The sequence below is a fragment of the Cryptomeria japonica genome, chromosome 6, assembly GCF_030272615.1.
Source record: "Cryptomeria japonica chromosome 6, Sugi_1.0, whole genome shotgun sequence".
NCBI classification, from domain to species: Eukaryota; Viridiplantae; Streptophyta; class Pinopsida; order Cupressales; family Cupressaceae; genus Cryptomeria; species Cryptomeria japonica.
In genome coordinates this window covers 74,184,868-74,202,809 of record NC_081410.1, presented here as the reverse complement: position 1 = coordinate 74,202,809, position 17,942 = coordinate 74,184,868, and the positions used below count along the sequence as shown (strand labels likewise).

Sequence of the window (17,942 nt, the reverse complement as noted above, 5' to 3'; positions counted from 1 at the left end):
AACAATTCCATGAATATAAAGTGGCAAGGATCAAGGACGTTATTATCCCCGACCCCCGATAATACCCAATATAATTGGGGATCAGGGATAGTAATACCCCTGATCCTCGATACATTCACTCACATAGTAATATGTGGGGATCAAGGATAGCGATATCCCTGATCCCCAAAAGATTCTAGAATATGTGCTACTAAGTGGGGATCAACAATGTTCCTACCCCTGACCCCCAAAAACATAAGGTTTAAAATAAAGATGTTAAAATGAATTAGGGTTATCTATTTAGTTGCTTAATCGCTTTGTTAGGTAGTTTTCAGGGGGCTTTCATGAGGTGATTTCACCAAGTAGTTTTGTTATTTTTTCACAATTCAATAAGGATCCTATTTTGGGGTGTTTTGAATGTAGAGTTGGTGCCGTCTCAATAGAAGGTAGTACAAATGAAATACAAATTTAATGGATACCTCCCTCCTACAAAGTTGCACTCTCTGGACTGAGAAATCATAGATACCAATATAGGCCATGTGGACCTACAAGATTTCCTACAAAGAATGTCTAAACTAGATGGAAGGATTACTTGAGCTACAATATTGGTATGCTCTAGATTAGTGCAAGCAACTAGATAATGGTGTGGGGAGTCTTATAATCGAGTGATAACAAAATTTGGGGAAAAAATCTAATAAGATAATTGGTTTCCCAAGCATGCCTTGAGTGCTAGTAAAACACTAAATATATCACTATTTGACATGGCAACACCCAATATGCCATGTTACCATATCGTCACCACACAAGGTGCACTATTGTCATGACACTTTCTATACAAGTCATTTTTTTCTAACCCTATTGTCTCCTCCTTCCCATTATCATTCACAATAAATAATTCAATTGTCATTATTTTTATTTTTGCTTGTGTAACAAAAGCTAATCATTGCACATATTTTCTTTGTTTTCCAAGTTCCTATAAAGAATGAGTTATATTTAGTGGGTACATTACTTTATTTGGGCCTTAATATATTTTATGTCTAAATATTTACTTTTATTCACATATTTGTTGATGCTTGTTGAGTTAAGTTGCACGTACATTATAGGATTCACATGCACCTCAAAGTGGAACAAAATATAATTGTAAAATTTTGATAGAATGACCAAGTACAACAACATATCAAAAAAATATGCAATCTTGTACAAAGTCGAGTTCGCTCCCCAATCCACAATCTTTCCATTTACACTCATTCAATTATGCATTTGATCATATCTTATCTATTTCCACACATATTTTATGCACCTAGAGTTTGTTACCGTAATCATTCCCCCACCATATATAAACATTCATTCCCCACCTTGATAGTAATTTTCCAATGCAATGAGTCAATTCCACAACCTACAAAAATTATTCTTGAAGTATAAATTTCAAATTCAAAAAATTTCAACTCTTGTCCATTTTAATCTTACCATGATCCAATTCGACACATATTTTACAATATTTATCGCTTTGTATTAGAATTTAAAGCCATTCAAAATACATCCTTTAATCATCCAATCAAATATAAAATTGATTGGTAAATCATTTATTTACATTTTAAAAAATTATCGTTTTAAAATACTAAAAGAAAACTTATTTTAAAAGAAAACTAAAGATTATTGTCGTCAACCATTTCCATTACAGTAGAGAACATCTTTTAAGTCTTGTAATGTAACATTGCATATCACAACTCCATGGTTAGCCCTAGGGCTGCACCTCCATCACCTTATCCTGTTGTGTCTCATCAGAAAAGCCTTGCTTTGTATCATCACACTTCTCCCCATCACCCCACAGAGCATATGCTTCCTCCCCATGAACTGCATCATCTCCTATCAAAAGATGTTCATCTGGCATTCTCAATGGAATGAAAAACTGGATGACCAACATGATTATGCTTGTGACAACAATGTTCCAGCCAATGACAAATGCAGCTGCCACAATTTGCTTAACAAATTGCATACCATCCCCATAAAATGCCCCCTTGGAATTGGTTACTGGTAGGAAGAGGCTGCAGAGAGTAGGCTCTGCAAAAAGCCCTGTAAGAGCTCCACCCAATAATCCTGCAACTGCATGAGTATGGAGTACAGCCAATGTATCATCAACTTTCTGTAGCAAGGCTGACTTCTTGTGAATTATCATCATGGTGAACCATGGAATGCTACCAGAGAGCACTCCCATCACAATAGCAGCCCATCCTTGGACAACACCTGCACAACAGGCGAAAGAAAACATTTAATGAAATGGGTTTCACTCAAATTTTGGAATCCTTTACTTTACCCTAAGAATAGAACATCCTCAACAGAGAAAGGAAGATAGATTATGCCCTGATTTTGTATTAAGCTAGTTTTGATATGTATACAACATATTATGAGATTTTCCCAGTCTTACAATCCATAAACAAAACACCTACGAAATTCAGGCAGAAAGTCTAATGGCCGCCACCCCTAAAAGACATCAGGACTGGAGCTACTATTAGAAAGTTGCTATCATTAAACCTCTGTGAATACGTGGTTCTCTCTATCGCCATCTAGTTTTAGAAAGTTTGTGAGCATAATTCACTAATGAGAATTAATAATAAAACTGCATATTCTACAGTAAGTTCTATTGTTATTGAATTAATCATCTGAAAAGATTTTCTCTTTCATTTTTCTCAATGTTTGGTTGCTCAAATTTGTTCAACTTTTATTCCTCTGGTGGACTTCCATCCACCATGTCTTTAGTTGCTTGATCTTCTTCATCTAAACTTCCTCTGCACTCACCACCTCCTTCTCACACTTCATTCTTTTAAAATTCAACTGAATGACTCCCGTAAACAATCTCCTGACAAAGCAAGTGTATCAATCAACATAAACCGGATTCCCTCATCTTCTCCTCAAAAAACACGTCAGTATAATCTCTAAAACCCTCTCATCATCCAGTTTACAACTTGTCTTCCTCAATAATCTACACATGTCCTCTACTAATCCCCTCTACCTCCTTTCTATTGTGGAGGAAGCTAGCACACCTTCTCCTAGTACAAGAGGTCTCATATGACACATTATTTTTATCTCTATTTTCTCAATCACATCAATATCAATTTCTCAACACTCTTCTTAGTGAAAACCCCACTTTGATACCAAATTGATGCAGTCTAGGACCAGGTACCCAATGAAAGGAAACCAATATAAGCAACTCTTCACTCATAGAAGTCATTCATTGTATAACAATTAAATGTCTATGATGAACTCTAAATTTAGGCCTAACACCTTCAAACTTTTAAAGTAACCAACAAAAAGGAATAGTTTGCAAGGTGTTAGGATTAGTTTCCAACTCAAAATTGATTCCTATCTATAGACTTGAATACCCCTAGTACAACAATAAAGAATAAGACAAATTCTTAGTAAATGAGATGCATCCTAGCACTCTAATCAATATAACAATAGATAAAATGATGTCAAAACCATTGATTATGAGATTTCTTTGATTTTACAATCCATATAAATAAAAGTATAACATATTCAAATAAAATTTCACAACAAATTATCATTCCAAGACTTGATCCAACTAGAATTAATCCTCTAGACTACTTTGTTTCTACCTTTCCACCTTCGCTTATAGAACAAAGACCAACACAATGAATACAAAAATGGAACTCCTCCTAATTGTCGCTTAGTGCAACCACTTTAGACACTCACAAATTTACTAAACATAATAAGCATTCTCTTCATGGATTCCCTTCTTCCAAAAACTATCCCCCAAAAAAAAACTTTCTTTCTCTTCCCTTTCTATTTCTCTACCTCTCTTTATGTTTTGGCTATTTGTAAATAGAGGTGAAAAGTCTAAATTTTGTAACCACCACCCCAAAAGTGCAAGGACTAGAATATTACTAGAAAGTTGCCATCATAAAACTATTACACACATGAATAGGAATCACCATTACTAGTTGTGGTCATAATGATCATTTGCTAAAAGGAGAAAAGCACTTGGCTTAGTCACCCAGGAAGATCATTCCAACAAATAATGAGAAAATGCCAAGAATAGTCACCATAAATTGAAATCTACTAGTCCTTAATTTAAACATTTGCATTTAATTATAATGATGGGAATAGTGGTTTGTAGATCCCTCTATCACTATCTAGTCCTTAGTCAATGATGCTCTTGCATAATTGAAACACTCCTCTATTTATCATTGTGTCACCGTGAGGTACTTGATTAGAAAGATATGGGACACCCATGGTGACAAGGCCTTTTTCTAGTTTGTGGACTTTCAAAAGACCTTTGACATGGTTCCTCATAAAAAACTTTAAAATAGGATGAACTTAGAGTTTCAAATCAACCTAGAATGGTAGTTAATAAAAAATATTGGGAGATCACAATCAGGGACCTCATTCCCATTCCTAAAGTATTTAAACATGACACCTTAGGTACTTGAGCTACCTAGGTTAAGTTAAAATATACTCACATATTATAAAAGGTAAAAAATATTGCATTAATATGGTTTATTCTCTCTTTGAAAATCTTTTTGGGAGTATGGTTGAATAGAGAATTAATAGTTATTTAGAAAGATAAGGAAAAGGGTTAGTGGAGAAGCAAAGTTTAGACTAAAATACTTCATTATTGATCATCGTGCCACCCTTAGGTACTTGATTGAAAATAAATGGAACACCCAAGAGGACAACACTTTTTAATATTTTTTTACTTGAAAAAGGCCTTTGACACAATGCATTGTAGCAAACTTTAAAATGTGATGGAGGAATTCAAAGTTTTAGATGAGCTTATAGCAACACTTCATAGGGTTCATAAACAAGTCAAGCCTAAAATTAGAACAAGTGACAAAATGTCAAGTATTTCAGTACTGATATTAGCATCAAACAAGGTTGCTCAGTCTCCCCAACTTTGTCATGTTATACATTGATAAGTTAGACGAGCATATAAATAACTTAGGTTGCACAATGAACGAATTCATTTTTTTATATGTAATAAAGCTATTCAGATATGCAGATGATCTTTCCTAATTGCAAAGACAACTCATAGTTTGAGAGAGCACTTGAGGGCTCCAGAAGTCATTTGTCATAAGGTCAAGATACAAGTGAACACTAGCAAAACCAAAGTCATGATCTTTCCATTATGGAGAAAAAAAGAAATAAATTAGTTTTCTATTTTCAAGTATCCTACTAGAAATAGTGGAAGAATACAAGTACCTTAGACTCAATTATCACAACAATCTTAGTTGGGAAACATGTATGTAGAGAGAAAAAAGAATTCAAATGGGCTAGAAAGTGTTATATTAACTACAAAATAGATGCAAAAGTGTAGAATCTTGGGATTGAAAAACCGAGAATTCTATTTGGTTTGCTTGTTACTCTAATGATCTTTTATGGGTTTGAAATTTGGGTAGTAATGTGTCAAATCAAATATGGAGGCGGGCGGAAAGAACCTAGTAATATTTAATCATAAGCAACCTAAAAACTAAGAATCTAGTTCCCTACAAGATTTTATTAACCAAAATAGGTACTTTCCCTTTGGAAACATTGGTGATCGCCTACTTATTGAGCTACCTAAAAAATGCTCAAAATATGGAGAACCGTCACTAGCCTAGATTGGTTATTAAAAAAGAGCTAGATAAAAGAAAGAAAACATAGAAAAAAAAGAATGGCAAATGGATAAATAAATGACACATTAATTTGCAACAATGTCTAAAACCAATGAAGAAATAGAAAAAGTATGTCAAAGAAAAAGTGAAGGGTAGGGGAAGCATACTAGTAGCCTTTATAGTTAACTTCGCACACCCACAAATCCTAAAAGGTACATTGGATTTTGATGATTTTTTTTTTGTTGTCTCCATATGCGACTTAACTGCTTATAGCTATTGTTCTACCTTCTGGGTAGTAATGACTCACATCGTGTGATCCATTATGAGTGCAAGGGCCAAAACGAAGTAATTTCAAAGTGTCACCTAATACCTACTTAAAGATGCCCCAATAACCATGCACTTAAAATTGTTAATACTCATGCACAAATGCCTAATAGCCATGTGCTATGAATACCAATAAAGGTGCACAAACGGCCCAATTACAATCCAAAAATGTTAGCTACTAGGGGTAAAGTGGGCGGTTGTTGGTACATGTGTAATTTATTAATGGGCTTTTAGTTATCATTTTTTTGGTTTCTTTAAAGGTAATAATTGGAGGGTTGGGGGAGCAAGGAGTGAATAGTTTTTGGAACGTGGGTGGTAATTGGTGATCTTCCCCTATCTTGTAAACAAAGCGACGTGGTCAAAAGAAAGTTTGCTAATCAAATAATCAACCCCACATAAGACCATGATGAAAAAGACAAGATAGGAACTGATATTAAGTAGAAAACAAAATGTGTGTAGCCCAATTAAGGACTAGCTCACATCATCTTAGGTGTGAAACCAATAGATGATAGACACCTAAAGAGGAGTAGGAAACAAGAACATTCCTATTTTACAACAAAAGTGTGGTGGAGACAGAATGACACCACATCTTAGAATGCTTGACCTACAAAAACATCTATATCAACTATGAAGACATCCTAAAAATCAACAATATAAACACCTTATTTGAATTTTGAAGAGACAATGTTAACAACATTGCAAACTTTTTAACCAAGATCTACTATAGAAATTTTGTCATAAAAAAGAGTTTACAAAAATAATAAAGGTTATGCGCTTTGTATCTCAAAATGACTTACATACTAATCTTTTATTTATTTTTTATTACTGCTCTTGATCTCATAGACTATATTGATCTAGTAGACAGTATTAAAATCTTTCCTTTCTTTATGAAGAATCACGAAATGATCTCTTATAAGGTCTAAAGGAAATTTAAAGTTAGAGAAGACCAAGATAGAGCATGCTTATTATGAAGTAAAATAAATATGCCAAATCACCTCCAACCGTTAGGATATTCACATTAGTCAATTGTCAAAAATGCATGACAGAAGTAAGTCCAATGCACAGGACCAGGTACAGAACCAGATGGTTTAATTTAAAACATTAACATAAACAAAAGCAAAGAATCCTTCACAAAACAAGGCTAACTATGGGATTTAACTTACCAGCGCCTGGGGTGATGCAGACTAGTCCAGTTATCATTCCCTGGACAGCTCCAATGACTGAGGGCTTCTTAAAGAATATAACATCCAAACAAGTCCATACAAGAAGACTGGTAGCTGCACATACATTGGTATTAAAAACAGCTATGGATGAAACAACGTTGGCAGCATAAGGGGTGCCTCCATTAAAACCAGACCAACCCAACCACAAGAAACCAGCTCCAGTCAGCATAAGCAGAACATTGTTTGGAGGAAATCTTTCACGGTCCTTTTGTAGTCTAGGTCCTACCTGTTCTCTCCACACATTCAATGAATAAAAGCAATCAAGATACATAAATCATAGAATCAATAGGTAATGTACAAGATAGTGGTCAACAAGGAACAAAGAATTGTGCATACCCAATAAGCTGCAGTAAAACCTGCAACTCCTGAAGATAGATGGATGACATAACCACCTGCATAATCAATGACCCCCCACTGGAAAAGGAATCCTCCTCCCCATAAACTAAAAGCTCCAATAGTATATGAAAAAGTGAGCCAGAGTGGCACAAAAGCCATCCATGCTTTGATATTCATTCTTCCAAGAAGAGAACCTGCCAATATGATCGGTGTTATTCCTGCAAAGACAAACTGGAAAAACACAAGTGTGGCCATAGGATAAAGGGGTTCAAGAACTGCTGTCTCCGGTGATCCATCCTTGTGGTCATGCTCTGTTTCAGGGACTATGGCATGTTTGATGAGAAACTTCTGGCCAAGTACAGGTCCTGCCTTTCCCCAGAGTGGAAAGAGTTGATGACCAAATGACATTTTGTAGGCCCAAATCACCCAACAGATCAAAGAAACTGCAAATGCATAGAGAGCCATGAATGCAGAATTTACTGCCCATTTCTTCTTCACAATGCTTCCATAGAGGATAACAAGGCCTGGCATGCTTTGCAATCCAACAACAGTTGCAGCTATCATTTGCCATGCATTGTCTCCTTTGTTAAGCCAGTCTGGTACTCCTGTGCCATTCCGGTAGGCAATTGGAACTGTGGTCGCCATGGCTGCTACAAATCAAAATGTTCAATTCAAATCCAGTTAAAAAACCATCACTGTTAATGACATATTAGCAAAGTCACTAAGGCATGATGTATGATATTTATCTTCAGGAAAATGAAACATGATTTTCTGCAGAATTGAGGACTTCAGCAATAACAGCAAAAGCATGACCTGACAGAAGCCACCAAACCCTATTAAACTTAAACAATCTTAAAGTTGCACAAACACCCAAAACAGAATTTGAAGCAAATAACTAGGCCCATCACAGAACAGTTCCTTGTGAATTCCCAGAATACATGGCCCAGTATTCTCTGCTAAAACTTACAAATCACCAACTCCAAGCTCAGGAAAGACAGATTTTCTAGCAAACCCACCAGCCAAAATTTAAGGTCAATGACCCACGCAGAAAGCACTTTCCCCACTGATCACTTGCATTTCACGAGCAAGTTTTGGCCAAAAATATAGGAAATGTCTTGCAGATTACAAAACATGATACAATGGGCAATCTTATAAAACAGGAAATGCAAATGATGGGTGAAAAGTAGGAAGAATCTTCCAACTCTGAAATGTCAAAGATGCTCATCAGGAAGAGAAGAATAAATTGTGGTCTGAAATAAACGAATTTATAGTCCATATATGGAAGAATAAAGCCTTATCCAGTTGTGAAGACTTGCTTCATTGTGGGTCTTGCTGGTGTGCTAGTTTTGTACGTTTTCGCCATTGTTCCTTTGCCAACGAACTGCCAGCAAAATGAAGTCCCTGTCGTATAGCCTAGTCGTGTCTGAAAAGGTGAGCAATCAAAATACTGGTAAGCCCAAGAGAGGTAAAATACAAAACTATATTTGATTGCATCAATTTAGCTGTCATAACTATCATAATTGAAAAGTAAACTGCAAAATATATCAACATCCTTGTGTTGATTAGGAGTTATCAATAAACCAAGTATTATTTTGAGCTACCCATTCAAACTTATGGCACGAGTTTGTGAATATGTTGGCATAACAATTCATGGTATTTTTTTTGCGATCATGGCATATCATAAGGCCACATTTCTTTGAGTCATTCTGCACATCCTCTTCATCTCGCTCAGCGTACTTTCCATTTGGCACAACATCCCTTATACATTATAGGTAAGCTACCTTCGTTTGTCTATGCTTTTGTATTTTGGTCTTTAAAATACGAAAGACAGTATAATGATATATATATAAAGTTTGTAAAGAAGAATAAATAAGTCTAACATATAAAGATGATTTGATCTCTATTATATGTGAAAGTTTTTCCTCTTCAAAGAAAGCGAGAAGGCGAGGATGCGATGATCTTGCATAGATTTAGAGGATATGAGCATATATGTCTCGATGGTGTGCATTCAAATTTTTGATGGGGTGAGTGATGTTCTTGAGAATAAAAAATCAAAGGGGAGAAACCTTTTACCTGTTGCTATTGTTGCTTATGACTTGGTGGTTTCTATATTATGCCCACTTGCCTTTTTTCTCAAATATGCTAACAATACACATTTTTTATTTATAGAATTGTCAATCAATCAGTAGCCATTTGATTCAATTTTGTTAACACCGTTGTTCATAGTTTTCAAAGTGTTTATGGTTTTCTTATATAGAGAAAAACAAACCAATATGAGCTTAAGTCTATTAGCTCAAGTGCATGTGATATCTCTCATCAAGTGAGTTCACTTTGAGAGTTCACTTTAAGCTAAGATTTACTTGTTAATTGAACCAGATTGAGTATTGTTTTGGTTTGCTGTGAAAGACTTTCAACATATCAAGCACTGTTATTAATGGGCTTGAGTGAAAGATCTTCCTTTTCTACTGCCATGAAAAACTTGACACCTACAATTATTTTTGTTATGGTATGTGCTTTAGCGTGAGTAGTTCAATCTCGCTTTTCTATTGATTATTATTGTGTCATGTCATTTTGTTTTGTTACCCTATTTTTTGTGGTGTAATTAATACTCTTTTCTTGCTCTATAGATCTTGGAGAAAGTAGATATTAAATGTGTTTGTAGCCAATCCAAATTTGTAGGCATTGTGATTTGTATGGTGGGAGCAATGGCTATGAGTTTCATCATTGGTCTTTCTCTAATGGAGGACACAAGGCCTTCAATACCATATTTCCACCAGTCCAGTAAATACTATTTCTAAATTGTTAGAGGGGAATTCTGCCAAAAGGATCAAGGGATGCATTTACCCCTTCACATAATGATATCTTTTAACGTATTTTACATAGAAAGAACAAACACACTCAAACAAAAAGAACAAACACACTCAATTTTATTTTTTATAAAAAATAATCTTCTCTCAGTATCCTACAAAACCACAAATTATTAGTTCTAATAAAATATTCTTTGGCCACCATAAAGCACAAAATCATAACAAACAAAAAAAGACAATCCAAATAGCGCATGAGATTATAAGCTCAAAGATAAGTAATATAAAAGATAACTAATATAAAGTGTTGTAAGGAGACAAACATAAATATAATGAAGATAAAGTGCTAAAAAAGTGGATTATCGCTCGTGCTTACACTTTTGAATACATAATTCTAAAGTGACTGTTGCACTCTTCTAAAACAATCACACTCATTCCTCACATGAATTACTAATGACTTCACCACATATATTATTCACATGAATTACCAATAAGATTACCACCGATATGGCTCGTTTATGTATATTCACTCAATTGATACCGTTTAATCTTCTCATCCCTGCCATAGATATTTATCATAAATATGAATAAAAATTACTTTATTAAAGATAAAAAATATTTTAAAAATATTTTGTATGGGTTAAATATGATAGTGGATAACTCAATGTTTTAAGAAACGCCTTTGAAGTGAGTGAATCATGCTAAATCTAAGAAAATTGAAAAGAAAAAGACCGGAATATGAAGGCAATTGTTACACTTGAGAAATGAATAATTATAACTTAATTGCTAATTATTTAATCAAATAAATTCATAAGATTCATATTTGAGAAAAAAAGAGGAAGTGTGTAGTGTTAGTGTTCAAAGTGGAAGTTGATTTGATGTTGAGGCATGCTAGAGATGTTAGAGAGATGAAAGGGAATTAAGGTGTGGTGAATCCAAATTTAATGACATCACTTCAATCTTTGTATCCTTTACACTACATGTTCAAATCAAAACTATGAATGAAGTAGTTTTTCATTTTAAATTAGTTCAATTATTTGTGGTATACAAAGTAGCATAATAAGGGTGTTGACATGATAACAAAACTATCTGAAGGCAATAAACTAGTTCAACAAGCCATTAGCGTCACATTCAATTGTTGATTCCTATCTCCCCTTGGATAACATGTGTCTTGGGGCCAAAATAGATTCTAATTCATTGGAGTATAGAGTATGGTAAAACCTAGATCCCAATTTGATCTTGAAAGTCTAGCTTCCAATGAAGAGGAGTAGAGCATCCATTCTAAGATACTAGATGCACTCCTCCTTCCCTGCTTATCCTTGTCTATTGCATTCCTAATGATTCTTCACTTTGAGTGGATTTGATTGGCAACTCAATTCGCCTTTTAAGCCTAAATAAAGATCCATGATAGATAGGGCAATAAACAATATCTAATAATAGATAAATATAGTAAACAACCAATACTAACAAATGCAACATACAATCAATAATGATAGTTAAACAACAAATCATAAATAGTTAACAATTAATTATTATTATTTTCTTTTCAATATTCAATTAGAGGTAGAATACATCTCAACACAAGCAAACTATAAGTGAAATAAGAACAATGTTTTCTTCAAAACCCAACAAAAAGAAAATTAATGGAGGCAAAATAAGGATTGTGGGAAGGTTCCATTGGGCATGCAAGAGATGCATGGACCCCTTACTTGAATTTCAAATACTTAGTTAGATACAATACAAAATGTAAGCACTCAAATAGAAAAGCACATTCATGATAGATCACTAATAGAAGCAAACAATAGATAATGCAAAGCAACAACAATAAACCATTCATGAAACCTCCAAATGATTTGTAGATGTGCTCCAAAATGATGAAATATGTTGGTATGTGAATGTTGTAAGTAAAAAATGCTACTTAATTAAACAATATTAAGTTAGTGTGTAATTGATTGGTGAAATGAGGAGGGAAAACTTCTTAAATATAGATTTCTCCAAGAGAGAATGTAAGGTTAGGATGAAAGGATATGATCAATGGTTAGGGTTTCATTTTTAGATGAAAGGATATGATCAATGATTTGTAGACGTGCTTCCAAATGATGCAAGATGTTGTTATATGTGAATGTTATAAACTGAAAATGCTATTTAGTTCAACAATATTAGGTTAGTGTGCAATTGATTGATGAAATGTGAATGGAAAACTTCTTATAAATAGATTAGACTTGGCTAGGATAAAAGTATAGGATCAATGGTTAATGTTTCATTGCATGGTTGAAACTCTTAGTCTTTTGAGAAGTGTCAAAAGAGCAAGATATTAGAGATCAAGGTTTCTATTGTAGTAAATGATTAGATGGATTAAGGTTTTAGAAAGTAGAGGATTAGGTGATAATGTGGAAAGCCAAGTATGCTCAAATGTGAGCATGGAGGTCATATGTGTGGAGAGCATGCTCACGCATGTGTGAGCAAGGAGTGAGGGATGAGTCAATAATAAGGGATGAGGTGGAGGGTCAAGATTCCTCCAATTTAGTATGTGTGACCATGAAGTGAGACATTATAACATGTGGGACCATAGAGTGGGTTGAAGGGACTAAGAAGATGGATGGTGAATATTTTGATCCTTGTTTTAAAATTGGATGGTTGAAAATTAAAAGGATAAAACCTTTGTCCATTAGTGATGATCTGTAATATTAATTTAAAATAAAATATATTAAAAAAAATAATTAATTAGTCTAGTCAATTAATTAACAAATTGATTTAGTTTGAGATATGATAATTAATATTAATCATAAGAATAAAAAAGTAACCAATAATAAAAGATAATTGATAGATAATTAATTATATAATTGAATTGTGATAAATTAGTAGTGAATTCTAACTGTCTACAATATAAATTATTATCTTCTTAGGTTTTCTATTATATTATTATTTTTTACAATATTATTTATTGTTATCATTCCTTCATCTTTGAATTGTGTGCACCCTTCACACCTCTGCCTCTCCTTTCTCTTTTTAACGAGTCTTGGTCTACAAATTATCATTTTTTCCTTCCACCAATCTCCGAGGAAAGAAAGAAAAAAGAAATAATTTTAATGTCCACAAGACTTAACAAAGTCTATGGGACAACACATCAAATCTAACTGATTTATGTGTAAAATGCTGACAAGTGGCCCCAACCTCTCAACAAAATCCTCGCTGAAAAATTCATACCAAGATCCCATAGTCAAGAATTTATTATACTTGTCCCTAACATCCTTGAAGGCATCGCAATCTAAAATGAAGTGTTTTTCGGTTTCAACTTTCCCAGATGTGCAAAAAATACACACTCTTTCCTCCCAAGTTTCTTTTGGTCTTTTCCAACGACCAGTTTCACTACGAAGCTGATGAGAGTTAGTTCTTAATTGAGCAATAATACACTTAGCTTTCCATGAAATATAGCCCTTATATAAGCTTTTTGATGATGATCATAAGCAGGATTGAACTCCGTGATATAATATTTTTTCTTTCTCGCTAACTCATTACCTCAAGCCCACTTGTGAAACTTATCCATAATAAAAACCTTTATCTCTTTACTGTTTGTGGAGCACAAATTTAGGTAGATGTTCTATGTACTCAACCATTTGATGTTTTGTTGCATCCAAGTCTTCTTTCTTTAGCACAAGGTGTCATTGAAAATAGCTTTAGGCCATCTTCCTTCCTCCATTTGCCCAATTCTTTTGAGATAACTAATGAGATGAACCATAGCAATAGCTTCAATAGGAACATCCCCAATTTCACTCAACATGATATCATAAGGGACTGTATTTTTAATCTTGAACTTGCTTGTTATCAAGCGCTTTTGGATTTGCTCAATCTGCTTCCATTGTGAACCTGAAGTGTTGTTGGCCCATAATTCACAACCATAGAGAATAACAGGAAGAACTAAAATCCCAAAAGAGTTTGGGAGGCCTTCCAATCCCAAAGCTCCGCTTCTCTACATCTGTTTTGAAGAGCATACCAAGCTTTCCAACCACCTAGGATTCTCTTCTTCCTGCAACCATCCCAATTTAGATTTTTTTTTAAGTCAATCCCAAGATATTTTTAGTCTGAAACTTCTTCAAGAATACTTCCTTCAAAGTAAAACTTATGCTGGTTTCATTTTCTCTTATTAGAAAAACCCATGATTTTTGTCTTGCTGATATTGACTTGCATCCCAATCGATCTGCAAAAGTGCTCCAAAGCATACAAATGCTCTTACAAACCAAGAGTTGTTTTAATAATAAGAATGAGGTCATCCACATAAAGCAAAAGTTTTATCACAAACTCACCCAGACAATCACCATCACCATCCTAAGAGTTTAACCACTCTTCCAGCTTGTCAATGTATAAACCAAACAATGTAGGAGATAACAAACACCCTTGCTTGACCTCGATATCTCTTCTAAAGCTTTCAGAGAGACAATCAGAGGTTCTGATTTTGACTTTAACCTCCTCATAAAGCCTATGGGCAGTTTCTCTAAGATGAATGGGAATCTCAAGTTCTTCCATTCTTTTCCAAAGTTTAACCCTAGGAATCGTGTCAAAAGCCTTCTTGAAATCAACAAAACAACAAAATATCTCTTCTTTCTCTTCCCATCTTTTTTCAATTAAATGTCTCAAATTGATACCATGATACACTATGGAATGCTTAGGTCTGAAACCAGCTTGCCCTTTTGCCCGCTTACCATTCTCTTCTGCCCACTTGCTAATTCTATTCTCTATCATGCTGCCAAATAACTTTGCAAACAAAGGGTTAATCATAATGGTCCTGTAATTAGAGGGATTATTGACATCCCCGCTCTTAAAAAGAGGAATGGCACCATGTTGCATGATGTTAAAAAAATTTCAAAAAGTGTGGCGCCAAAGATTTCAAACCCCACTTTAAATATTCCGCTTGAAGATCAACCAAGTCTTTTGCTTTTCCAACACCCAACTTTTTTATACTCATTTCAATTTCTTGCTTTGTAAAAAAATCTGAAATAATGTTGAAAATCGAAGGCGATTCCACCCCAAAGTCTTGCTCGTAAAGTTGTTTAGCATAATCAAACCACTATTTAGATGTAATATTATTTTCCATTTGCTTTTTCTTGGATTGCAGCTCCTTCCAAAAAGACTTGGGGTTATTTTTACTAAGGAAAAATAATTCTTTTTGCCTTGTGACAACAAAAACAGCTTTTTTCTGCTTTAAAATCTACTTGTAAACCTTTATGTTGATATCTTCCTTGTGTGGATCTCTCAAATTCTTCCTTGCAATTTTACATTCTTCGTCAAACCAAGCATTTACCAGAAAGCAATTTGTTTCAGATTTCTTATTCTTGGCCCTCTTACACTCTGCCAGTGCACTATGGATTATATTTGTGAGTTCATGGCTATGGAGACCATGGAACAGGATTCTCACCTTCCTAACAAGTCTCTCAAGCGCAACCTTGAAAATATTGCAGTTGTTTTGGGTTAAAAGAATTATGCCTTTATTTGAAGAATGCTGAGTACACTGAGTTTTCACCTCTTGACGCTTTTGATCTACCCATGAAAAGTTTAAATAGATCGGTCTATGGTCAGATTTAAGTCCCAGAGTTATTTACCGACTATCATTACCTCCATTTTCTCACATAGGCTATGAGAACAAATTGCATAATCCACAACACTAGCCCCATTGTAGGTGTTACGGGTGAAATTACCCAATTTTGCCCATCTAATTACACCGTTGTGGATGATTAAATCAAAAGCACCACAAATAGTGAGTAATTATTCCCCAAAGTGAGTGTAGCTTTTGTCTTCAGATACTCTTGTCCACTGATGGTCTTTGACTTCTGTGAGCCATGGAGGATCGCAATCTTCTTTACTGCAAAGCATGCAAGCTTGCTCACTTGCAGTCCTAGCATAAAAACCTCCTACATGGAGGATCTCGCCTTGCTGAGCATAAATTGCAATATCTTTTTTCAAGTCAACAAAGGGATGCTTGTGGTCCAAACCATAGTTTTTGTATGTTTTTGAGACTTGTGGGGCAAAATAACATGCTACAATCCTAATGAGGTTTCCATTTTCAGAAATTTTGAACCATAAAAATTGTTTGTTTATGTCTTCTCTTTCTAACTAAATTAGACAACCTTCTCTTTCTTTCACTAAAACCATTATACCTCCATGACCTTTGTCATTACCTATTTCCTTGTTCCAAACCCCCATCTTCGAATAACCCTTAAACAAAGGGGTCATACACCCTTCATGCTCATTAGTCTTAGTGAGACAAATGATGTCTCTCCCCTCTGCAATAGGCCCTAACCTAGGTCCACGTCTCCACGGATAACCTTTGTAGTTCCAACAAACCAAACTCAAGGAATCATGGGTATGCGTTGATTGTTATTCATATTGACATGTAAGACCCAAAATTGGGTCTTCAACCACATTTGCCCATGATGACCTTGCACCTCTACTCTCTGCTAAGGAATTTGTTGCTATAACTTTGCTGCCAGCTTGTTGTCCTGTTTTAGAATGAGGACCAAAATATGCAATAACAGCTTTGCCCTTGTATAGCCACACCCTTTTTCCTTCATCTCTTGCTGCTCTAACTTTTGCCAATTCTTCTCTTTTGTACTCTTCTTGCTTAATAGTTAAATCTTCATCAAGGAAGAAACGGGAACCCCTCAAAAGTTGTTTTTTGTTTAAAAGATTATGCTTGTCACGCACATCAGATAAGATGACTTTTACGGGCCTAACCCTATCATTGCAAATCTTGCCCACCCTCCATACCTGGCAAATTTTACCTTGCCACCTCACCATGTCTCTAAGGAAATCACTTGCAAGGTGAAGAGTATGTTCCTTTTCCCCATACTCTTTCACGCCTTTAATAATTAAGTTGGCTTCTCTGTCTTGCATTTCTTTAAACTCTTTCTCTTTTATCCTACCAACCTGTGTGTTTGTTGATTTCTCTCTATTAGTTGACCTGCCATTCATTTGGGTCAGTGTTTTAGGTGCCTTTGGGAGACTTCCCTTTGTCTCTTCATTCATTGATTGATAGTTTGCCTAATGATGTGATTTCCCTTCAAGTTGCGAAGCTTTACAGTTTATCACCTCTTTGCCTCTTTTTTCTTCTGCTAATACTTTCATACATTGCCATGCATCTTTCATCTCTTGCCATTCTCATATGCCTATTGAGAGAGCCTCTTGTAGCATTGCTACTTGCTCCTATAAAAATTTATTACTGTTTGTCAAAGAGTGATTTGTTGTTGTTAGTCCATGTATTTTATGTTCCCAAATCTGCTCTTTGGCTTCCAAGATCTCCAATCTCCTCTTGGCTCTTGACAATTCTTGCACATATAAAGTAGAAGACCAAGTGAGAGGAGTGGAAGTGGGACTATATATGCCAGAATCATCCAAATATTGCCTAACTTTAAACCCACTTTTTCCACATGCCTACATTAGGGATTTGAATGAGTTGCACTTGTGACCAAGGCCCATATTAATCCTTTTTTGTGAAAGTTTTTTCCTGGATTGTTCCCATTTTAAACGTGTTGCCCTATGTTTTAGAATGCCTCGAAACTGTTTAACATTTACCCAAACCTATTTTCTATTTTTAACTGAAGATGCAATCTTAACCTTGCCAAAAAGATTGGTTTCCACACAGGCAAGAGCTTCTTGTCCATTTTTGAAATAAG

General features: G+C 34.9%; 2 protein-coding genes across 6 annotated transcripts; both read right to left on the bottom strand.

Annotated features, from left to right (window-relative positions):
- Window positions 1-1,467: 1,467 nt before the first annotated feature.
- On the bottom strand, window positions 1,468-8,690 carry LOC131064189 (ammonium transporter 3 member 1). 5 transcript variants are annotated; one of them, XM_057998229.2, is made up of 4 exons: window positions 8,285-8,690; window positions 7,472-8,118; window positions 7,076-7,361; window positions 1,468-2,223 (listed from the first exon to the last, which is right to left on the bottom strand). In XM_057998229.2, the coding sequence occupies exons 2-4, from the start codon at window positions 8,114-8,116 to the stop codon at window positions 1,721-1,723; spliced, it is 1,434 nt and encodes a 477-aa protein (XP_057854212.1). In that variant the 5' UTR covers window positions 8,117-8,118; window positions 8,285-8,690; the 3' UTR covers window positions 1,468-1,720. The 5 variants fall into 5 exon arrangements, with proteins under 5 accessions (XP_057854212.1, XP_057854214.1, XP_057854215.1 ...); XM_057998231.2 differs by having other exon boundaries at window positions 7,472-8,121; window positions 8,439-8,690; XM_057998232.2 differs by having other exon boundaries at window positions 8,439-8,690.
- Window positions 8,691-16,647: 7,957 nt separating this feature from the next.
- LOC131064153 (uncharacterized) lies at window positions 16,648-17,241 on the bottom strand. Its single transcript, XM_057998183.2, has one exon. The coding sequence runs from the start codon at window positions 17,239-17,241 to the stop codon at window positions 16,648-16,650; it is 594 nt and encodes a 197-aa protein (XP_057854166.2).
- Window positions 17,242-17,942: the final 701 nt, after the last annotated feature.

Coding starts and splice junctions, on each gene's coding strand:
- LOC131064153 (XM_057998183.2), bottom strand. CDS start 17,241: ATGAATGGCAGGTCAACTAATAGAGAGAAATCAACAAACACACAGGTT.
- LOC131064189 (XM_057998229.2), bottom strand. CDS start 8,116: ATGGCGACCACAGTTCCAATTGCCTACCGGAATGGCACAGGAGTACCA. Junction 7,362..7,471: donor GTTTTACTGCAGCTTATTGG/GTATGCACAATT, acceptor TGGAGAGAACAG/GTAGGACCTAGACTACAAAA. Junction 2,224..7,075: donor CTGCATCACCCCAGGCGCTG/GTAAGTTAAATC, acceptor CCTGTTGTGCAG/GTGTTGTCCAAGGATGGGCT.